The sequence below is a fragment of the Microtus oregoni genome, unplaced genomic scaffold, assembly GCF_018167655.1.
Source record: "Microtus oregoni isolate MIOR12 unplaced genomic scaffold, Mior012 000000F_ref0000247, whole genome shotgun sequence".
Classification (NCBI taxonomy): domain Eukaryota; kingdom Metazoa; phylum Chordata; class Mammalia; order Rodentia; family Cricetidae; genus Microtus; species Microtus oregoni.
In genome coordinates, this window is record NW_024543059.1 from 15,805,665 (window position 1) to 15,828,762 (window position 23,098).

General features: G+C 52.1%; 1 protein-coding gene across 4 annotated transcripts; it reads left to right on the plus strand.

Annotated features, from left to right (window-relative positions):
• The first annotated feature begins 4,853 nt into the window (after positions 1-4,853).
• Kif7 (kinesin family member 7) lies at positions 4,854-23,095 on the plus strand. 4 transcript variants are annotated; one of them, XM_041656867.1, is made up of 19 exons: positions 4,854-4,946; positions 6,336-6,687; positions 8,753-8,953; positions 9,285-9,678; positions 9,810-10,329; positions 10,906-11,022; positions 11,512-11,727; positions 12,481-12,638; positions 13,043-13,158; positions 13,286-13,438; positions 15,183-15,385; positions 17,409-17,606; positions 17,811-17,936; positions 18,094-18,267; positions 19,222-19,437; positions 20,074-20,280; positions 20,874-21,072; positions 21,166-21,312; positions 21,405-23,095. In XM_041656867.1, exons 2-19 carry the CDS (start codon positions 6,360-6,362, stop codon positions 21,770-21,772), a joined length of 4,041 nt encoding a protein of 1,346 aa, XP_041512801.1. In that variant the 5' UTR covers positions 4,854-4,946; positions 6,336-6,359; the 3' UTR covers positions 21,773-23,095. The 4 variants fall into 4 exon arrangements, with proteins under 4 accessions (XP_041512801.1, XP_041512795.1, XP_041512813.1 ...); XM_041656861.1 differs by having other exon boundaries at positions 18,091-18,267; positions 21,405-23,094; XM_041656879.1 differs by having other exon boundaries at positions 13,289-13,438; positions 18,091-18,267; positions 21,405-23,093.
• Positions 23,096-23,098: the final 3 nt, after the last annotated feature.

Below are 23,098 nucleotides of genomic sequence, written 5' to 3' on the forward strand. Positions count from 1 at the left end.
CCGGGATGTAACTCAGTGGTAGAACATATGCGCAATGTGTGTTCGATTCCCAGCAACACACACTATTATGCGTATATGCATAAATCTATGAACAAATTGTAATTTGTAACCATGATATTCTTTTTTTGTTGTCTTGTTTTTCGAGACAGGGTTTTGCTGTAGTTTTAGAGCCTGTCCTGTTACTCGTTCTTGTAGACCAGGTTGGCCTCAAACTCACAGAGATAAGCAAGTCTCTGCCTACTGAGTGCTGGGATTAAAGGCATAAACCACCACCATCCAGCAACCTTGATAGTCTTTTTTTTTTTTTTAAAGATTTATTTATTATACAACATTCTGCCTCGATGTACGCCCACACACCAGAGGAGGGCGCCAGATCTCAATACAGATGGTTGTGAGCCACCATGTGGTTGCTGGGAATTGAACTCAGGACCTCTGGAAGAGCAGCCAGCCCTGGTTTTGGAATTTGAGGATGCCAAAAAATAGGGAAGGGGAGAGGACAGGGACATGCACATGTGAACATGATTAGCACACCCCTCCTAAGTACACACCACACTCAGGAATGTCCTGCACTCGAGTGGGTTTGGATCTGGCAAGAGGAGTTCTTAGACACTGGTGTGCAGGGCTGTGAAGACAGAACCCATCCATCTCTGGCAGAGATACGCGGGCAGCTGCTGGAAAGTGACACCAGGCCTCTGGATGTGCAGAGAGAAAGGCAAGCTCCTCCTAACCTCCCTATTTGTTGTAGGCATCCCCATCACCGTGGACCTCCCCTGCCTAACTCTGGATATCTCCTACCCAAGTTAGACCTCCCCATCCACCCCGAGATTCCACCCACAGAGCTGCAACAAAGCAAAACAAATCACAAGAAGTCCTACTATATTTCTTGAACATTCGTAGTTCCCCTACTGTGAAGTGGCGTCAAAACTTTTAAGTATTGTCCTCTTGGTAACTTATTTTCCCCCTTGAGGCTTGGGCTCTGCACGTTTTCCCAGATAGCTATGATTTATTGGCTGCATGCACCACATGTGTCTTCCTTTGGATTATGACTATGTTTTTCATCTTTATGATTGCTTTTAAACAAGCAGGGGTTCTTTTTTTTTTTAAGTTTTATTTTGATCTGGCAGTGAGGGCAGACACCTTTAATTTCAGCACTCAGGAGGCAAAGGCAGGTGGATCTCTGAGTTTGAGGCCAGCCTGGTTCCAGGGCAGTCAGGGCTACACACAGAAACCCTGTCTTGAAAAAACTGATGATGATGATGATGATGATAATAATAATAATAAAAATATTAAAATAAAAGTTTTTGATTTATATGTATAAGTTCATGTCTGTGTGTGGGTTTGCCACTTGAGTGAGCTACCCCAGGAAGCCAGAAGATGGTGTCTGATCTCATGAACCTGGAGTTACAATTGTTTGTGAGCTACATGGTGTGGGTACCAGAAAGCAAACTAAGGCCCTCTACAACAGCAATATGTGCTCTCAAGCACAGATTGATTTAAATTTGATTTATTTAAATTTAGTCATATTACCATATTTTTTATTTTATAGTTTGTAATTCTTAGTTACAACTTTAAAATTATTCTTTACCACGAAGTCATTATGCTATTGTCACAGGGCCCCAGAACTTCGTAGGCCCTAGACCTGCGCACGACGGATACCATGATGGAAGTACCGCATAGGCTTGGGAACCCCGCACGTGGCAGCTACGCCTGCCTGCTAAAACAAGAACGAAGACCTCATCCATCAGATCCCGTAGTTCTGAGAAAGTCCCTAAATGCACTAACCTTGGGTTTCGGCTTCTGTAGTTCCGCTTCTGGCTAACTGTTGTTGCTAATTAAGGTGTGTCAGCCAGGGATGTGGGGTTTCTTGTGTGTTGGTTGCGTGCGCGCGCATGCACATGTGTGTGTGTGTGTGTGTGCGCGCGCGCATGCGCGCGCACATGCACACATGCGCCCACCCTGAGAAAGGCTCAAGGCTGCACTTGGGTCCCAAAACCACCTGGTGTAGTCACCAGCTGGTTATTAAACACTTTCTATCAGCTTAAACCGACGTCCGAGTGATCTTTCCCTGTGGAAAACTCCCAACACTGTCTCTAGTATTTCTCCAAATAGTTTCACAATGTTGTTCTATACATTTGATTACTTTTAAAACAGGATTTAAGTGAGGAGTCAGTTTTTCCATCCATGTGGAAAATTGCCTGGAGGCCTGCATGTTTCCCAATCGCTTCACCCTGGAATTTCTTTGTGACTGAATACTACAGGAGAATTGAGAGTTTCTCAGAGATCAGCTGGAAATTTCTGACCTGTTGTTGTTTGGAGCCTAGTTGGAGTCAACAAACTGAGTTCTATTTGATGTCTCAGGCAGCCTGACTTGCTGCTGCTGATCAACATCCTGTTATACAAGCCTAACTTTTAGTATATTCTTTTTGTTTATTTCTACGGGATTATCTGGGTCATATGTTCCAGTGTTTCTATCTGCTTAGCCGTTCCCACACTGTTCATCGGCAGGAGGGTCTTTGCATTTCCATATAAGTAGTAAAAACCCGCTAGTCAGATCCTCATGGTCTTTAGGCTATCACACTGTCAAAGCATCCGGATTCCTCCTCCTTCCTTCCCTTCTTCTTTCCTCCCTCCTTCTCTTCTTTCCTTCCCTCCTTCCTTCCTTCCCTCCCTCCTTCCTTTTTCTTTCCTTACCTGCCTCTTTCTATCCCTTCCTCTTTATCCTCCTTTTCCTTTCCCTTTTGCCTCATCATTCCCTCTCCTCCTCAATCCCCCTTTCTTTCTTGGGTCTTATATAGCCCAGGCTGGCCTCAAACTTGATATTCAGCCGAGACTGGCCCCAAACTCCTGATCCTTTTGCCTCCATCCTCCCAGTTCTGGTATTGCAGGTGTGCACCACCACACCTAACAGAACCCAAATTTTCTGACCACAAAAAAAAAAAATTATTTCAGTTCTTGACCTAGTATGTGGAACCAGCTATTTTGAATTGAGGACAGTGATAAAGACCACAGTTTGAACCCTGGGACAGACATACTAGATTGTGCCACATTGGGTTTTGGCGGTAGACATGAAATCACCACTTGCTCAGTGGTAAGGGTTGGGCAAAGGTTACTTCTTTGTAAAGTCATGAATTGGGATTGACAGCCCCAGAGATGCGTAACACCACAGGATTCTACAGTTTTACCGTAACAGAAGCAGCTTCAGTGTTACCTTCTCGGTAACTTAATTACTGTAATTGCCATTATAATTATAGTCATAACTCCTCTGAAAAATGCGATGTTTCATCAGTCACTATCGCCTTGTGCGATGTTTATGCAGGTTTAGCTTCCGGCTTCTTCACATCCAGAGTCTGGATGAATCTCATTGGTTGTCTCCGTGGCAGGCTGCTTTGCATTTTGGGTCATTCCTGCTCAGGTCTCCAACTGGTTTAGAATATTTGGGACTGACAACGCAATTCTATGGTGTGTGAGAGAACTCTGCACTGCATCTGCCTTTCCCAATTGCTTTATCTCCTCCACTGAATTGCATATGGTAGGAAGTGCCACAGCTTCCGGCATGTGCACCTAACAGAGAGCTGTCTGGTGTCCTCCTGGCGGCCCTTCCTCGCCCAGGAATCAGCTGGCTGCCTGCTCTTATTTCAAAAGTCTAGGCTATGGGTCTGGCTGACTATCTATGCCGTCTCCTGAGCACCTGTAGGCCATCGCCTTGCCAGTGATTAGCCCAGGAATAAACAGACTTAACCATGTGACATACAAGGACTGAAGGAAGAACATAGGGTTCGATTGCTTGATCCCCAGAGCCGTGCACACCACACGGTGCTCCCTCCTTTCGCTGGGTGCTTAGCTTCTGTAATGGCAGCAGATCATACACGTGAAAGAGAAGGTCCTTGGTACTATTGCCCCTGACTCCACCTTCTGGGGACCCCTCCAGGGTCTTTGTTCTTGTCATTTCAGGCTGTGTTTCTTCCATTTGGGGCTGAGAGTTTTCTCATGTAGATCTGGGAGAGCTGGCAATTTCTAAAGCCTTTAATTCTGCTGCCCGTCTATAACGGGCAATATTCTGCAGATGTACCGCATTAAAAATCACTGCTATATCAGAGTTTTCTTTGGTGTTGTTTTAAGTGACACATATGTATTCTGAGATGGCGGTGGTTGTTTGTGGTACTTGGGATGGAAAGCAAGGCCTCCCTGGTCTAGGCATAGGCCTTACTACTTCCCGGTTTGGTGTCTTGACTTCATATATTTGTGTTTGTTTTGAGACAAAGTCTCACTCTGTAACTCAGGATGGCATTGAATGCCTCCCTGTCTCCCTGCCTTAGGAATCCCTCAGAGCGCTTGGATTGCAGGCTTGTGGCTCCCATCCCGTTTGGATTCCAGTTCTGGATTAAACATTCGACAATGCATGGTGTTTTCAATCCCTCTGAGGTCACTAAGATGGCCACACCTGTATCACCTCTCTCGATGATATGTGTCCTTTGACAGTGACTGTAAAATGCATTTTGATCTCAGAAATTTTAAAATGTGACAAAGTTAGTTTTAGAATTGAAGAAAGGTGGGCTTTTGCTTTTGTTGTTTTGTTTTTAATGAGGAGGATGGCTTAACGCTGGGAGCAGAAAGAAAGAAGTGAGTCTCTAAGTGAAGGACAGATGCCTAGTGTGGATTTCGGAGACTTCGGAGAGTCGAAGAGACGCCACCGGCTGCTTCTCCAGGCCCGCCCCCTCTGGCCTAGGCCCGCCCCTCCCCCAGCCGAGGGCCCGCCCCGCCCTGTCTGCGGGCCGACTTGGAGGCGCCCAGCTAGCGCCTCCGCCCCCGAGCGCCAGGGCAGGCGGAGTTGAGGGTGAAGGGAGGGATGTTTGGGGGGCGGGGGTCCCGATGACGGCATCGGAGCGCGCCGCGCCGGGGCGCCGAGCACGACCGCAGGTCCCGGGACTGCGCTCGCACCCTGGCAGGTGGGTGTGGGTCAGGAGAGGGTGGAGGGCGAGGCGGGGCGCACCCGGGAGGCGCCTGAGCAGCGCCTCATCGGTGCTCTCCAGCCTGCCCGGAGCTCCTCACTGGGCCGGCCTGGCCAGGAGGAGCAGCCTGCGAGGGTCCGTGTTTGTAATTGCTTTTGCAAACTTTCCGGGAGGGCCTGTTCCCAGTGGTCGATCGCGCGGGTGGAGTTGTCAGGACTCCTTTGAGGCTCGGGGCGTTGATTGTGGGGATGGAGAAGCCAGGTCTAAGCTTCAGAGCCTTACCTGGAGTGTTATCACACCGCCAGACAGTGTTACCTATGTGTACCCGGACCGAATGAATGAGCGGTTATACATGTAGCGAGACTAAACAGTAAATAACAAAACAACAAAGTGCAGTGTGGGGGTACTGGTGACTAAGGAATGTGATGAGGAAGGGGGATGGAGCTCGGGGGGTGGGTCATCACGGATTACTGGGTAGTGTTGTACTCTGTGCTGGGTGCTGGCGATAGGATTCAAAACAGAGAGGGTTCTCGCTTTCCATCTGGAAGGCGAATCTGGCAGTTGCATCTATGTGGTCAGTGTCTGATGTGGGCAGCTCAAAGGTCTGTCTATGGTGGTGGTGGGCACGGAAAAGAGCAGTTTCCCTGGCCCTGTGCAAAAAGTGGGTCCAGCTCAAGCGTGGGTGGTAACACAGAGATTGCTGACCTGAGAGGCGAGGAGAGGCACGGTTGTCCAGGAGACGGGGAAAGTGGGGTTTCTGTTCTAAGCTTCCTTTATTGTTGGTGGTGGTGTATATAAAAAGGAGGTTGCTGTGATTGCATTTTTGAAAGTTGCCCCAGACTGTGGGTTTGGAGAGGGCAGGGAGACTTGAGACTCAGAAGGCTGACAAAAATCATCCCTTCAGGATGTCCGTAGCAAAACAGGATTAGGATAGATCTTGAGGTGTTTAGGAGATGGATTTAGCAGAACTTAGTGATGGGAACTTACCTTGAAGGATCCGATGGCTTCTTTGAAGAAACGGGCAGGCGTCGAGCAGTCTCGGAGATGGACAGTGGTGGACTGTGTGAAGCCTAGTGGGTATCAAGGTGAAAGAGTTCCCTGGTGTGGTGCCCTGTGTGTGGTTCGAGATGAGGTCACAGGGGAAGGGGTCCACTGGAACACTAAACCCCGGGGTGCGAAGTGGTGGGGCCTTTTTTTTTTTTTTTTTTTTGCCGGTGGAGGATGTCAAGAGAAGTTACTGTGTTAAGATGGTATCACCGTTTGTGTGGCAGATGGGTGCCAGGTCGAGCAGAGGCTCTCAACTTTGAGCACCCCACTCCAGTCTACCCAAGGTCTACAGCTGTGTGGTCTGGTCCTGATGGCAAGGGCCTTTCCTCTTCTCTATAGATCCAAGAGCTGCCCTCCTTCAACATGGGGCTGGAGGCCCAGAAGCTGTCTGGAGCTGAGGAAGCCCCAGTGAGGGTGGCCCTTCGAGTTCGCCCACTGCTGCCCAAGGAGCTGCTGCATGGCCATCAGAGTTGCCTGCAGGTGGAGCCGGAGCATGGTCGAATCACCCTGGGGCGTGACCGCCACTTTGGCTTCCATGTGGTACTGGGAGAGGACACCGGACAAGAGGCTGTGTACCAGGCTTGCGTCCAGCCCCTTCTCGAGGCTTTCTTTGAGGGCTTCAATGCCACCGTCTTTGCCTATGGTCAGACAGGCTCCGGGAAGACGTATACCATGGGGGAGGCCAGTGTGGGTGAGTGACCCGTATTGTGCCCATTTGACCACTTTGAGGGGCCTCAAGGTCTTCCTGAATTTCTGCCCCCCCCCCCCCGGAAGGTGACATGCTGAGGAGGGAATGAAGATTTCCTAGACAGAGATCAGCACTCCATAGTGGGACCAGCCATGCCAGCTACTAGGAAAGGCAGGAAGTGTGGGTGGAGTTGTGGGTGGGTGTCTTTCTTGAGATGAGATAAGATGGGTTTTGGAATCGTAACATAGGAGGGACAAGGCAAGTTGGCGTGTCTCAGGGCTACCAAGGTCTAGGAATCTGTGTTTTAGTCAAAGCAGTTGAGATTGGAGCCTCTGCATCCGGGGAAGATTCTTGGGGCCAGTTCCAATGGGAGGAATTCCTCCTTCTAAGTAGCATGAACTATTTTCTCTTGTCTTTTGTGGCAGAGTCTTGATGTATCTGAGGCTGGTCTGGAATTCACTGCATAGTGTAGGCAGACTTCAAACTATCAATTTTCTGCCTCAGTTTCCCAAGTGCTAGGAAATTATAGACATGCACTACCATACCATGCTCAAAGCCTTTTTTTAAATGATTTCTTTTTATGTGTATGAATGTTTTGCCTGTATGTATGTATGTGCACTATATGTATGCTTGGTGTCTTCAGAGGCCAGAACAGGGTACCAGATCCCCTGGAATTAGAATAACAGGTGGTTGTGAGCCACCATGTGGGTGCTGGAAACCAAATCCTGGTCTTCTGCAAAAGTAGTAAGTGACCTTAACCCCTCAGCAACCTCTCCAGCACCGTGTACTTGTTTTTCTACACACTCATTTAATTCATGAGCGCTCCAACTCATGAGTTAGTCAACCTGTTTCCTGATATTATCACAGTAGGGGTGGGGATTTTAACACATGAGTTTAGGGGAGACATAAGAAGCAGACCATAGTATTACAAAGGTATAATCATTTATTATATGAAGAAAATGCAGAAAAATACAAAATAGCATGTTTGATAATTGCCTCTTTGAGCATTTTCTCTGTGAAAATAGTTATTCTTTAAACATGAATTTATTTATTTTTTATTTATTTTTCATCTTTCGAGACAAAACTGTGTAGTCTCTGTGTAGTCCTCACTGTCCTGGAACTTACTCCATAGACCAGGCTGGCCCAGAACTCAGGGATCCACTTGCCTCTTCTTCCTAAGTGTTGGGATCAAAGGCGTGTGCCGCAATGCCCAGCTAAACATGGCATTATTTTATACTTATTCTTTTCTAGCCTGTTTTATTTTCTTAATAATATGCCATAGGGCTGCAGTTGTAGTAGCTCACTGGTAGAGTTGCTGTCATGTTTGAGGTCATGACTTTGATCCTCAACACCACATATGGGGACGCCTACACTCAGATGAATAATATTTCATGGTAAATGTTCATGGCTTATGCAATACCACACCTGGCAGCATCTGAATTTTCTGGCCACAAAATAGTATTTTAGTTCCTGACCCTGATATGTGGAACTATTTACTTTGAATTGGGATAGTGATAAAGACCATAGATGTATGTGTATGTGAGTGTGTGTGTGTGTGTGTGATGAATATTTATCGTTAAATATTATTCAGTCGTGTGTGTGTATTGCTGTGTATTGAACTTGGGGTCTCACATGTGAGCAAGTGCTCTCTACCACTAAGCCACAACCCTAGTCTTTCAATCTCCTTTTTATTTAGTAACTTCCTGGCATTCTGCTGTGAATATATTTAAGCAAACTTCATATGGGATCTTAGAATGAACACTCTACTTCCTTGAAGCAAACTAAGAGCCCTTTAGTTAGCTGTGCATGGGCCATGCTAGTGACTTACTGGTCCCAGGGTATCTGATATCTGTTGGGGCTGATGAAACCATGAGCGGTTGCTCGAATTCCCTAGTTCTGTTTAGCCGTCCTGGAGCACCGCCTACCAGAGGCTGTCTGTCCTTCTTGGTCCCTGTCATTGTCTTCTCCATGCTGCAGCCCCATTCTCAAGCCGATGGTGGGGTGTAGGATACTTGGGCCAGGTTTAGCTGGGCGGATGGCAGCGGGAGACTCTGTGCTATCTCCCTAGCCTCCCTGCATGAAGATGAGCAGGGCATCATCCCAAGGGCCATGGCCGAGGCCTTCAAGCTCATTGATGAGAATGACCTGCTGGACTGCCTGGTGCACGTGTCCTACCTGGAAGTGTACAAGGAGGAGTTCCGAGACCTGCTAGAAGTGGGCACTGCCAGCCGGGACATCCAGCTTCGGGAAGATGAGCGGGGAAATGTTGGTGAGAAATCTTGGGGACTGGGAGTGAGGCCTGTGGCAAGGAAAACCTCAGGCTGCTCTGACAGTGGGCTGGCTTACCTGTGTGGGAGAGACATTCCATGAAGGAAAACACCATCCAGACCCTGGATGCTTTTTTTCCCCCTGCCTCCAGTGAGTTGAATATATGCTTCTGTGTCCAGAGTGAGAAGCACTAAGGTTAAGTGTGGGAAAGCTGGGACCCTTGGCATGAGTGGGTGCTTCTGGGGGAGGAAGAACAGGTAGAAGTCCTGGACTGTTGTGCTTGTCTTCTGGCTGTCTGTAGGAGAGCCGCTCACAGTCTTCTGTGTCTACAGTGCTGTGCGGGGTGAAAGAAGTGGACGTGGAAGGCTTGGATGAGGTGCTGAGCCTCCTGGAGATGGGCAACGCTGCGCGCCACACAGGCGCCACCCACTTCAACCGGCTCTCCAGCCGCTCACACACGGTCTTCACTGTGACCCTGGAGCAGCGGGGACGGGCTCCCAGCCGTTTGCCTCGACCCGCCGGCGGCCACCTGCTGGTCTCCAAATTCCACTTCGTGGACCTAGCAGGCTCTGAGAGGGTACTCAAGACCGGCAGCACCGGCGAACGGCTCAAGGAGAGCATCCAGATTAACAGCACCCTGCTAGCGCTCGGCAATGTCATCAGCGCTCTAGGGGACCCTCAGCGCCGCGGCAGCCACATTCCCTACCGAGACTCCAAGATCACCCGGTGAGCTGGCCCATCTCTCTGGGCTCGGTTGGGGTCATGGAGCCCTCCAGGAAGGGTGGCTTTGTCACCTGATCCCAGGTAAGTATTCACAAGAGCTCAGCCGCTTATGCTCATCGTCCTCTGGCCGCTAGGATCCTCAAAGACTCCCTGGGAGGGAACGCCAAGACGGTGATGATCGCCTGCGTCAGCCCCTCCTCGTCCGACTTCGACGAAACTCTCAACACCCTCAACTACGCCAGCCGAGCCCAGAACATCCGCAATCGCGCCACAGTCAACTGGCGGCCCGAGGCCGAGCGCGCCCCCGAAGAGCAGGCGGGGGTCGCGCGCGGGCCGCCGCGACACCGCTCGGAGACGCGCATCATCCACCGCGGCCGGCGCGTGCCCGGCCCTGTAGGGGGCTCCACCGTAGCGGCTGCCGGCCTGGGCGCCGAGTGCGCGCGCTGCCGGGCCCGCACCAGCGCCGCCTACAGCCTCCTGCGAGAACTGCAAGCAGAGCCTGGGCTGCCGGGCGCTGCTGCCCGCAAGGTGCGGGACTGGCTGTGCGCTGTGGAAGGCGAGCGCAGCGCCCTGAGCTCTGCCTCTGGGCCCGACAGCGGCATCGAGAGCGCTCCAGCCGAGGACCAGACGGCGCAGGGGAACAGCGGGAGAAAGGTGGCCCTGGGGTGGGCTCGGGGTAGGGATCGAGGGAAGAGGGTCCTTGCTGGGCGGTCCTGCCTGTTAACAGTATATTCGGGGTTCATTGTCACTTCCTTAACTTTATTTAGCTTCTGGATCTGTTAAACAAGGATATTATAAGATCGGAAGGTGTAACAGGTACCAAGCACACTAGTAAAGACCGAGGTGTTCTTAATAATATAACATAAATAAAAACGTGATCTGTGGGAATAGTGACCACATCTCTAATTCCAACCCCGTGAAAGAGGAAACATGATGATCACGAATTCCAGGCTAGCCTGGGCTATATAGAAATACCCTAGCTCAAAACTAAAGTGCTATTAATAATAAGCAAAATTTAAAGCATTATTAATAATGGCGGGAGATGGCTCAAATGGCATACAGAGAGAACGTAAGGCTAGATGGGCCAGGAGCACCCCTTGCAAGGCAGCTCTCAGAACAAAGTGGAGAGTAGGACTGGGTGAGCTGGGGGCAGGGCAGAGAAAGAGTTGGGGTGTCCCAGTGCCTTAGCAGGTCCCATCTTAGCCTAAAGCTTTTTTCCTTGCCGGATAGGGAGACGAGGGGGCCCAGCAGCTGTTGAGCCTGCAGAACCAGGTGGCCCGGCTGGAGGAGGAGAATCGAGACTTCCTGGCAGCTTTGGAGGATGCCATGGAGCAGTACAAACTGCAGGTAGGATGCTCTTCCTGCAGGAGGGAGGGAGAGTTTCCCAGAGTGGAAGGGAGTTTGTTTGAATGGGGAACTGGGGCAGGGGATGCTGGTGAAGGGATCTGTAGAGATGGGAGGTGCCCGGCATAGACAGACACATGGGGGTGAGGGCAAAACAGAGAAGGGAGTGTGCTGACTGCCTGGCACCTCAGCCCTTGCATGAGGGCAGCAGGGTGTTATCTGGGAGTCTGCTCATCAGGTCAGCATTATGCTGGGCTCTCCAGTCGGGGGCAGGGGAGGCATGCAGGCGTGGTGGGAATGTGATGGGCACTGGACATGGGAGCTTGAGTCACCCAGTGTAGTTAGTATGTTATTCAGACAGAATGGGATCCAGATGGGGTCAGTGGTACTCAAACGGCTCAGTTTCATCCCAGAAGGTGAGATGTTCCGATTGGGTTTTATGCTGGTCAGCAAATATCCCTTGGCATCCATGTCCCCTGGACTGTCTTGCAGAGTGACCGCCTGCGAGAGCAACAGGAGGAGATGGTGGAACTGCGGCTCCGGCTGGAGCTGGCACGGCCTGGTTGGGGAGCACCAGGGCTCCTGCAGGGCTTGCCTCCTGGGTCCTTTGTGCCTCGACCTCACACAGCCCCCCTGGGGGGTATTCACACTAACATGCTGGGCATGGTGTCCCCCACTTGTCTTCCTGGAGAAGTTAGCTCTGAGCAGGTGAGGAGACGTCAAGGCTTGGAGCAGGGTCAGGGCAACACTGGGGCATGTGTCCCTTGTTCGTGTCTCCATGGGACCAGCTGTGAGTTATAAAATCCCTATTTTAAGCATCCCGAGAGAAAGGGCCAGAATACAAGAGACTGTGGGGCCTCTCAGAAGTGGACAGGGCCAGTGAGCATCTTGAGACCGCTGGAGGGAGGAGACTGGCGACGGCAAGGTGGCACCTTGTACACCTGAGGATGGAACTCTTAACGTCTGCGGGTGGCTCTTTGCAGGCTCACTCCTCCACAAGCTCTGCTCTGTCTCCCCAAGGCTTGGTCCCCTGCCCGTAGGTTCTGCAGCTTGGGGTCTTTTGAATAAAGTTGATTGAATCCTGTGCTCTTCAGCACTCCAGCTCATCTCAGCTCTGCGGTTGTAGAGGGCTCGGGCTGGATGGGAGTATGTCAGGTACCCGTCATTCTGGCGGGGCGTCAGTGGTGAGAAAGGGCTTAGGTTCACATGAGCTGCCTACTAGAAAGGGCAGGTTGTCACCCGAGGAGACCCAGATGCTGGGGGGGGTCACATCCTTACTTGAGGACGAGATTGCTTCCCAGTGTGTCCCTTGACAGATCTGGAGGGTGAAGACAGGGCAGAGGAAGTTGAGGAGAGGAGGGTGTGCATGGCTGGACACACCCCAGCAACAGCCTTGGGAGGGAGATGGTTAGGAGGATGCCCCACAAATATTCTCAATCTGAGTCCCTAATGTTCCCCTAGCAGGTGGCAAACGGCAGGGAGGTCAAGGCGGAGGTGCTGGCCCAAGCGGACAAGCTGGGAAGTAGCTCTTCCAGTACCTCAGAGGAAGAAGGGGAGGAGGAGGAAGAAGAGGAGGAGGAAGAAGAGGAGTCACCCAGGCGGACCTTACACCTTCGCAGGTGAGGGAGACCCAGTGTGTGGATGCCCAGGATCCGCTCAGGGCTGCGCTGGGCTGTGGGAGACTCCTGGTCCTTCTCCCAGTGGTGGTGTGAAGGCCTCTCACATGATAGGAAGGCGCTTGCCTGTCTCATGTTCACCAGCCCTTGGGGGACTGCGAGCTCTGGTTGGGAAGACTTCACTGGGGTGCCTGTGAGAGGAAGTGCCCAGGCCTCCTGCGGCTCAGTTTCCAAGGTGATCCTTGGCATCTTCTAAGCTCTGCTCCTGACTTCTGGCTTCTGCCTCATCCTGATCCTGAGGGTTGGAGGGTCCAGAGGCTCCCCCCCCCCCCCCCCGGCCTAAGAGGTAGTAGCTAGGCTGGGTTTGGAGCTGGGGAATGATACTGACTTCTGCTTCTGCCTTCCAGAAATGGGATCAGCAACTGGAGCCAGAGGGCAGGGGTCCGGCCGGGGAGCCCACCTGACAGGAAGGGCCCCGAGGTCTGCTTAGAAGAGTCAGCTCCTGCCAACCCCGCTCCCCATGGTAAGCTGGATGGAGAACAGAGAGGGTCCTCTTTCCGTCTCTACTCACCCAGGAACCCCTCCATGCCACCCTTCTGCCTCCTCCACTCTTAGTCAGGGTGCTCCCCCTAACAGTCTGCATGTCGTAGCAGTTGGTGGCAGCAAGGTCCCAGTCCAGCCCCGCCAGGCTTCAGCTGCCATGGCCTCGGAGTGGCGGCTGGCTCAGGCCCAGCAGAAGATCCGGGAACTGGCCATCAACATCCGGATGAAGGAGGAGCTCATTGGTGAGCTGGTCCGCACAGGTGAGTGGTGGCATTGGGGTGGTTCCTCCTTGGGATGGTCCCCATTCGCCCGGCATTCTTCCTATGCTGCTTTGGAGAGGGTTTGGCAGCGTCCCCGTTATCAGCACAGGCTGCAGGACCTAGGTCTGAGACCCAACTCAGTTTCTTCTAGCTGTGTGGCCTTCAGCAGGTATCATAACCCCTCTGCTTCCTCTTGCCTGAAGGGAGTGATGCCTGAACCTGTTTCATAGGGTGGCTGTGACGGTGAAATGATGCCACTCTGGTGGCGTGTCTTGACTAGCCCTCAGTAAACAGAGCCCCTTACTTCCTGACCTGCTGTGTTGGAGGTGCCGAGACCAGTAACGCTCGGTCCTCGTCACACAGTATAAATGAGAACCCACTCCCTCCAGATGGGCCACATCAGATACTGGTAATGAGCTGAGGAACAGGGGATAATTTTAAGTGGTAGCCATTTGACAGGTTTTCAAAAAATTTTTTAAAAACATTTTTATTTATTCTCTATCCCCTCTGCCGCGCGCGCGCGCGCGTGTGTGTGTGTGTGTGTGTGTTCACGTGCCACAGTGCCCCTGTCAAGGTCAGAGGGTAATTTACAGGCGTAGTTTTCTCCTTCCGCCATTTGGCCTGGGGATCAAATGTAGGTAATTAGGCTTGGTGGTAGACATCTTTATTAAAGGTGTGCGTCACCACTGCCCAGGTCTGAATGTCTTAGCTGTGAATTTATTAGAAATTCCCTTTTCTAACTTTCAAACAGACAGTGAAGAAAGAACAGTCCAGAGGTTATCATTCAGAATTAGCCGTCACTGAGGGTGCGCCCCCCCCCCCCCCCGCCCAGCTCTGGGCCCATTTCTTTGCTGAAAGATTTTGAAACAAATTCCAGCTACTGTACCCTTTTACTTTTCTACTTACAATGGCCTCACAAAAAACAAAACAAAACAAAAAAACTTGGACCTTTTCCTGACTAACCGCCATGCCCCTGTCGTTTTCTCTCCTTTTCTTAGATGGTTTTATGTAGCCCCAGTTGGCCTTAAAGGTGTTGTATAGCCAGCACTTGGGATTACAGGCTGGCTTGTGTATTTTGTGCAGTGTCGGGGGTGAAGCTGCAGGCTCTCCTCCACATTAGAAACTCCTGTTCCCATTAGTACCAGGCACTGTCTCCTGGTGACCCAGAGGTGTTGTTCAGCCTCATTGGCTTGAGTTGGCCTTCCATACCTGGGCCCTGAGCAGGCTTGGCTGGCTTCGTGGGCTTCTGAGGTCCCCCTTCTCTCAGCTCTGAGTCATCCTGCCAGAGTGTGTCTGTTCACTCCAAGCAGGGGTGTTTTTCCGCTGTCCTTCATATTTCTTGCAGATTGAAGCTAGAGATATATGCAGTTTCAGGGTATATATTGATTTTTGTCAAGCATTAGATAAAGATAAAACTTGCTCATTTGGGTCACTTCTGTGAGCAAAACTCATTTAAAAATTGAGTAGGGGGCTGGAAGGGGTGGTGCATGTATTTAATTCCAGCACTCGGGAGGCAGAAGCAGGTGGATCGGAGTTCAAGGCCAACCTGGTGAACGTCAAGAGTTTTGGTCAGCTAGGATTAGAGGCAGGGTTTGTGTGTGGGGGGGTGTGATTTAGCGAATGGATTAAAGAAAGGCTGGCGTGAGGGCTTGAAGAAACCCATGTAGTGTTCCAGCCCGGGAAACAATACTCTGGAAAGGGGTCTAGACGCCTGTGCCACCGTCTGGGACCCGCTTTCTTCCAGGGAAGGCAGCGCAGGCCCTGAACCGCCAGCACAGCCAGCGCATCCGGGAGCTGGAGCAGGAGGCCGAGCGTGTCCGGGCGGAGTTGTACGAAGGGCAGAGGCAGCTTCGTGAGCTGGAGGGCAGGGAGCCCCAGGATGCCAGCGAGCGGTCCAGGCTTCAGGAATTCCGCAAGAGAGTGGCTGCAGCCCAAAACCAGGTGCAGGTCAGTGTTGGGGTTCCCCAGCTGGGGGGGGTCTCTGGGAACAGGCTTGTGGGCCTGGAATCTGTATGTACTGAGATCCTTGCCATCAGCCCTTGCTGGCGGCAATTACTCCTCCTGGCCCCTAGGCTGGTGCCACAGGTAAGTTGTAATAAGCTTAGCTTTCCACACGACAGGAATAGAGAGGTGGGTGCTGCCTAGCGAACAAGGAAGGGCGGCTGTCTAAAGAGAATGTCCTTTAGCCCACAACGCTGTCTGTGCATGCATCCCAGCTTGCTCTTCAGTCCTGTCTTTCCTGTTGGTCAGTGTGTGTGTCCACCTGACCCTCATTAATTTAGCTTGCTTGCTTTTTTTCTGGGAAGGAACCTAAGGCCTTGAGTATTACAGAAGATTGCCCAGACCGAGCACTGTCCCCAAGGCCGGGTTTAGCCTTCCGCCAGATGACTGCTCACATAGCTGTGTGTGCCCGTCTTTCACATCATCCCCTTGAGCAGCTCGTGCAGTTTTTATTCATTCGCTAGTGCTGCGAGAGCGGATTCTCACACTAGAGGCTGGACATCCAAGTTCAAGGCCTCCACAGGTCTGGCCTGTCCAAGGCCTCCTGAGGCTTGTGGATAGCGGTCCTCTCTGTCTGTGTGTCTGCCTTCCTGTGCCCCTGGGCTCTTGGTGTTTCTTCCTCTTTTATCGAATGCCTGGATGCTAGTTTAGGGTCACCCTCAGGCCTCCACTTACTTCTTGAAAGGCCGTTCCATGTCTGAATACCATCCCATTCAGAGTGTGGGGGAAGACAGCTCAGCCCGCAGCCCAGTCCGTCCTAGCTTTTCTCTTCAGACGACCCCAGCTGCCTCTCCACCTACCCATCTACCCTTTCTCCACTTCCCTCTTTCCTTCTTTTCTCAGTTCCAGCCCAAGAGGTGATCTGGTAGAATGGCTGAGAATAGGGGCTCTGGAACCCGCCTGGCTTTAAAACCTGCCTCTTTTTGTTTGTTTGTTTTTTGAGACAGTGTTTGTGTTACCCCGCCTGTCCTGGAATTGAGATTGTAGACCAGGCTGGCCTCTAACTCACAGAGATCTGCCTGTCTCTGCCTCCCAAGTGCTGGGATCAAAGAGTTACTTATTTTTATGTGTATGAGTGTTTTGCCTGAATTAATAGATGTGTAACACATGTGTGCTTGTACCTGTAGAAGCCAGAAGAGGGCATCAGATCCTCTGGACGTGGAGTTACTGATCAATTCTCTGGAAGTGGAGTTACTGATCGTTGTGAGCCCATGGAGGTGCTGGGAACCCAACCCAGGGTTCCAGCAAGTGCTCTTAACCCCTGAATCTCTCCAGTCCCTGGGTGTAGGTTCTTTTTTTTTTTTTTTTGGTTTTTCGAGACAGGGTTTCTCTGTGGCTTTGGAGCCTGTCCTGGAACTAGCTCTGTAGACCAGGCTGGTCTCGAACTCACAGAGATCCGCCTACCTCTGCCTCCCGAGTGCTGGGATTAAAGGCGTGCGCCACCATCGCCCGGCTTGGGTGTAGGTTCTTGATCAACTCCCCTAACCTCCCTCTCTGTGCTTGTTTCCTAATCTATAAAGTGGTGATGGTCACACCAATTTTCTTTCTTTATTTTTGTGTGTATGTGTAAGGGTGTCACAGTGTGTGTATGTGTGTAGTTCAGAGAACACCTTTTAGGAGTTGGCTTTCTCCTTCCACTGTCTGGGTCCCAGGGATCAAACTCAAGTCAGTCACGGGGCTTGGCAGCAAGCATCTTTACCCACTGAACTATTTCCCCAGCCCAGAAGGCAGACTTTATCATTAGTCTGTTAGATCAGTTACTATGTACCGAGCACCTAGCACAATTCACCCAAAGAACAGCAGAAGTTGTAGTAGCTACGTTATTAGTATTCCGCTGTCATTACCTGTCCACCTACCTTTCCCTCCTTCCTCGTGTCCTCCTGTTCACCCACCTGTTGACCCTGCCCACCCTTGCTAAATGCTAAGCACTGTGCCGTGCCTAGTCCTGTGGCTGCTCTGTGGGTCCCAGGTTCTGAAGGAGAAGAAGCAGGCGACTGAGCGGCTGGTGTCACTCTCGGCTCAAAGCGAGGCCCGGCTCCAGGAGCTGGAGAGGAACGTGCAGCTCATGCGGCGACAGCAGGGGCAGCTTCAGAGGCGGCTCCGGGAGGAGACCGAGCAGAAGCGACGTCTGGAGACAGAGATGAACAAGCGGCAGCATCGTGTCAAGGTCAGGCTCTGGCTGGCCGGGTGGGTGAGGGTTCCCACTACTCACAGCTACACCATCTTAGAAACAGGCTACTGGAGGTTCTCTGAGAGGGGTCCGTCAAGAGCTTATAGGAAACCTGAGGCTATGAGCACAAGACATGGCCTTTCCAGCAGGCTTTCTCCCCACCGTGCTTCTCCCTCTCCTCACCGGGCTTCCTCCCCCCAGGAACTCGAGCTGAAGCATGAACAACAGCAAAAGATCCTGAAAATCAAGACGGAAGAGATTGCAGCCTTCCAGAGGAAGAGGCGCAGTGGCAGCAATGGCTCCGTGGTCAGCCTGGAGCAGCAGCAGGTGCGACTGGGCTGAGCCCGTGTCCCCGTGAGATTGGCGGGGAACCTGCTCCTTGCCACTGTACACTGGGGATTTCCTGTGGGACCTGCTGCTTGGGTAGTGGCTCCAGCTCCAGGTGGGTACTGAGATCCCCGCCTCCCCCACGGTCCCTCAGAAGATCGAGGAGCAGAAGAAGTGGCTGGACCAGGAGATGGAAAAGGTGCTGCAGCAGCGGCGGGCACTGGAGGAGTTAGGGCAAGAGCTCCACAAGCGGGAGGTCATCCTGGCCAAGAAGGAGGCCCTGATACAGGAGAAGACCGGCTTAGAGAGCAAGCGCCTGAGATCCAGCCAGGTGAGCCCCCACCTCCACCCCCCACCCCCGCCACAAGATTCCTGGCCAGGTGAGGCCCTATAAGGGCAGTGTGTAGGTGGGTGAAGTTTTTCGAAGTGATGGTCTTGCCAGGTAAGACAGGGGAAGCTTTGCCCTCTGGGGTGTATCCTATGGGTTCCCAAGAATCCCAAGGCTTTAGGCTGTTTATGATACAGGAACTAGCATATGGGACAGTAGTGCCCATCCCATAGTCCACTTCACGTTTTGCAAACAGCTTTTTGGTACCCACGTGGGCAAAATGAGGAACAGGTGTAGGAAATGGTATGGCCAAATAGATTCCAGCTTTGGGGGAGGCAGGCTGTGGGTCCATCTGTATCTGCCTTGGTTACCTCCTCCTTAATAGGAAGTCCAGCTGCTGAGCCACCTTGTTCTTCTGTCAGAAGGGATCAGAATGTGGCCAAGAGAATTCAGTGGGATTATGTCACACCCAAATCCAGGCCTATTCTAATCCAGGTGCTTGGGTCAAAGCCAGATTCCTGAAGGGTTATGGACACTCAAACTAGGGTTCCTGTCCTTGCCATCATCGAATACAAGAGATCTGAGAGGCTTAGGGGTCATTAGGTGATCTCTAACATCCCTTGGACACAGTTACCCTTGCTTCCTCCCACATGAGCGAGCCTCCAGGAAGGGTCAATTTCCCATAGTCCCATACTCTCCAGCCAAGTCTCACCGATAGCCTCCTGCACAGCAGCTTCTTGATACTAGTCTTTTCTCTCTGCTTGCACAATCCTCTGGGCCATCTCCCCCACAGACGACCCTGAAGGGCCCTGCTCCCTAAGTGAGCATCAGGGTTACAGGTAGGGCAGGGAAGGACCCACATCCTTCCTAGCACCTAGTGAGCCAGCCAGGCCCTTTCTGTGTCCTCTGTGAGGACAGTGCCTGCTCCTTCTCTGATCACTGGTGGTGCTGCCTCAGGCCCTAAACGAGGACATCGTGCGCGTGTCCAGCCGTCTGGAACACCTGGAGAAGGAGCTGTCTGAGAAGAGCGGGCAGCTGCGGCAAGGCAGCGCCCAGAACCAGCAGCAGATCCGTGGGGAGATAGACACCCTGCGCCAGGAGAAGGACTTGCTGCTGAAGCAACGCCTAGAGATTGACAGCAAGCTGAGGCAAGGAAGCCTGCTGTCACCCGAGGTATGGCCACTGGGTGGCCACCCAGCACTGTCCCTATGCTTCAGCTCTCTGATCAATCCCTTGTCCACCAGTCCTTCTGCCACCCTCTACCTCCTTCCCTGGCTTGTCAGGGCTGGCCCTGCTGCTTTAGGACACAAGTGCCCTAGTGTGTGCTAAGCCTCGTAAGGTGGAGTGAGATTGTCCCTTGGGCCCCCTTGATGGATGTGGGACCCCATGGACTTGAGTCTCAGCTCCCTTCCAGCAGAACTAGACAACTGTGCTGTGCTGTATACAAAACGCTCTTCCTTCGAACAGCGAAAGCCTGCACTGCATAAGCTTATCCCCGGTTGTCTGGGGTCTTAGGCAGTCCCAGCAGCTCTGCTTTCTGGAGCTCCCCGAGCTTCTCCCGAAGGGAATAGAAGTAGCTTCCCTTGAGAACTCAGCCACACAGCATTGTGTCTGTCACGCTGTGGTCAGGCAGACCCTGGTGCTGTTGCAGTGAGGGGCACTTCTGCTATGTTCAAGACATTCTCGGGTAGAGGGGACACGGAAGGCTCAGCTGTGTCTATGCGTTGGCTGTTTTATATCTGCCCAGGCAGGGCTCTGTTGATAGGGACTCTTGGCACCCCTCCTCCATGCATGCACCTGTTTCTTTAGGAGGAGAGGACGCTATTCCAACTGGATGAAGCCATCGAGGCCCTGGACGCCGCCATTGAGTACAAGAACGAGGCCATTACATGCCGCCAGCGGGTGCTGCGGGCTTCGGCCTCCTTGCTGTCGCAGTGTGAGATGAATCTCATGGCCAAGCTCAGCTACCTCTCCTCCTCGGAGACCAGAGCTCTGCTCTGCAAGTATTTTGACAAGGTGGATTACCAGCACAAACCCTTGCTTCTGCTTCCTTTAGCTTGTTGCTGGAGGCTCTGCTGGCAATTCCAAAAAGTTTGTCCCTTCCTCCCAGATGAGGAGTCAAGGGCAGGGTCCTCTTTACTTTCCAGTCTCTTTGAAGTTATCTCAGTGAAGCTAGGACTCAGTTTCCTCTCCCTTCTGGTCTGAAGGCCCTGGCCCACATTCATGGGATTTCAAGAGAGGCTGTTTTTTTTTTTGTCCCCCCCCCCCCAGGGATATGTCTTGAGGTACTTTTGGTTGATATTTGGGAGGTGAGGAGGGAGGCCCCACAACCAGGAATCACCCAGCCCCAAATGCCTTATTCTTTGGTTGAGAAATCCTGGTCTGGGTGCAATCCCATAGTTCCACCGTGTACTCTGTGGTGGGGAAAGGTTTGTGGTAAGTTCCACCTGGACAGCCAGCTCCGAGTGTTGGGAGTTTACTGTCTATAGTATTGTGTGAGAGGCAGGAAAGACCCGGTGATTTCCTGGGGACCACATTTACCAACTGGCTAAGGATTGCTCGGGGAAAGACGATGGTGTAGTGGCTGAGCCTGGCTGGTCTGGGGACAGGTGGTGACACTCCGAGAGGAGCAACACCAGCAACAGATCGCCTTCTCGGAGCTCGAGATGCAGCTGGAGGAGCAGCAGCGGCTGGTGTACTGGCTGGAGGTGGCGCTGGAGCGGCAGCGCCTGGAGATGGACCGCCAGCTGACCCTGCAGCAGAAGGAGCACGAGCAGAACGTGCAGCTGCTCCTCCAGCAGGGCCGAGGTGAGGGCAGGGGAGTGCTGGCGCTCTGACTGCCTCTAGGCCAAGGTGCCCTGCCCACAGCCCTCACTCCTTAATCCTGTCTCTCCACACCAGAGCACCTCGGCGAGGGCTTAGCAGACAGCAAGAGGCAATATGAGGCCCGGATTCAAGCTCTGGAGAAGGAACTGGGCCGACACATGTGGATAAACCAGGAGCTGAAACAGAAGCTCGGGGCAGGAAACACAGCAGGCCAGAGCCGAGGTAAACACTGGTGCTGCCCTGTGAGTCTGCCCCACTGGGTTTGGGGACATCTATGTCTTCTTCCATGTCTGACAAAGATGCTGTTCTAACAGGTGGGGAGAGGAGAAGCCTCTGCCTGGAAAACAGACAAGGCCTTGGAAATGAAGATGGGCTCCCCCCAGCAGCTCCTGAAGCTCTCTGGCAGCCCTCCCTTCTGGAGGGGGCGCCCCGTGCCTGGGATGAGAGCAGGGACTTGGTCCATGCCCCACTACCCCTGACATGGAAACGCTCAAGCTTGTGCAACGAGCAGGGCTCCTCTGAGGAGCTGAGGGCCCGTGAAACAACTGAACCCCCAGGAGGGCGGGTGCTATCCGTGGGTGAAGCGGGTCTCTCCTGGAACTTTGGACCTTTGCCTAAGCCCCGGTGGGAACCCCGAAGAACCAGCCCATGGATGATTGATGTCAGGAAAAACCCCCTGTAGGCCTTGGTCAGGCCCTGTCTCCGACTGCAGTCCTGCTGAGAGGCTGCCTGTTGGCTTCTGTGAAGGACAGCCTCACACTGTAAACCCTGTCTCATCTTTACACCAATTGGAGTCAGCAAATTCGGCTGTAGCCCAAAAGAACCGGACTTTCCCCCACTGTGGTACTGGGGATCAAATCTAGGAAGTCTTTTTCTTTTTGAAATACATTCAAACTCCTACTACCCTTTTAAGCTGTAGTACCTGACAGCTACCTGCCATTTGTGGGACACAGCTGGAGATCATCCAAGGCTTGATGACAACAGGGTTAAAGCTTTGATGGTCTTGTGTAGGTGGGGAGCTAGGAGTTATTACCATTTTTAGATTTTTTTAAAATATCATTTAATAATAAACAGAAATAATCTCATTATAGTTTACATCTTCAATGTGTTCACAAGACTCCTGAAGGCTGGTCCTCAGCGAGGCAGTGGAGCCTATCGGAGCTGGGGTCTAGTGAAGTTAGGCTATTGGAGAGCATCCTTGAAGGGGGTACTGGAGTCCTGCTCCTCTTCTCTACTTCCTGGCTGCCTCTCTGCCAGTGCACAGGTGGACAAATAGTCATGAACTTTGGCCTTGGAAAGCTTGAGCCAACTTGAAGCCTTTTCTTTATCAGCGGTATTGGGAACTGAACCCAGGCAGACACTCCAGGTCTGCCTTTTCTTCATTTTTAGTTGTTTATCTCAACCACACAAAGTGAACATCTCTGAATGAAGAAATGGGAGTTTTCACTTGGAATCTGACAATAGGAAGCCACAATAGGGTTGACCCTTCTGGGAAGACTGAGAAGGTACCAAAGCAGCCCTCACTACAGATGAGGCTCCTGCCAAGACTCCACAGCAGGTGGCTCAGTTGATTACAGGTCAACCCAGATGCCAAGCACATACCTGGCTAACACCCCTGCCATGATGTGGCTGGCTCTCCAGGCAGACCTACAATATGATCACTTTGGACCATGGTCGCAATTACTCCCAGGCAAAAACACTGAACACTAAGTAGCCAGGAGGACTTTACTGTGACCTAGCTTCTCGCTGTAGTCTTTACATACAGGTCTTAGTTAATGAAGTACCTACCGCGTGTGTCAGGGAACTCAAGCCTATGGCAAGTACCTCAAGGGACCCTATCAAGGGTTCTTTTCTCCATTTCAGTGCGGCAATGGTCCTCTGACTCACCGAGGTCAGGGCATGGAAGCACTGGAGTAGGACCTTGCTTGGTGTCTAGACTGCCAGGCTGCTCACCAGATTCCTAACCTTCCCCACAAAGGCCAGTGCCTGGCCTCAGATGAAGTCCACG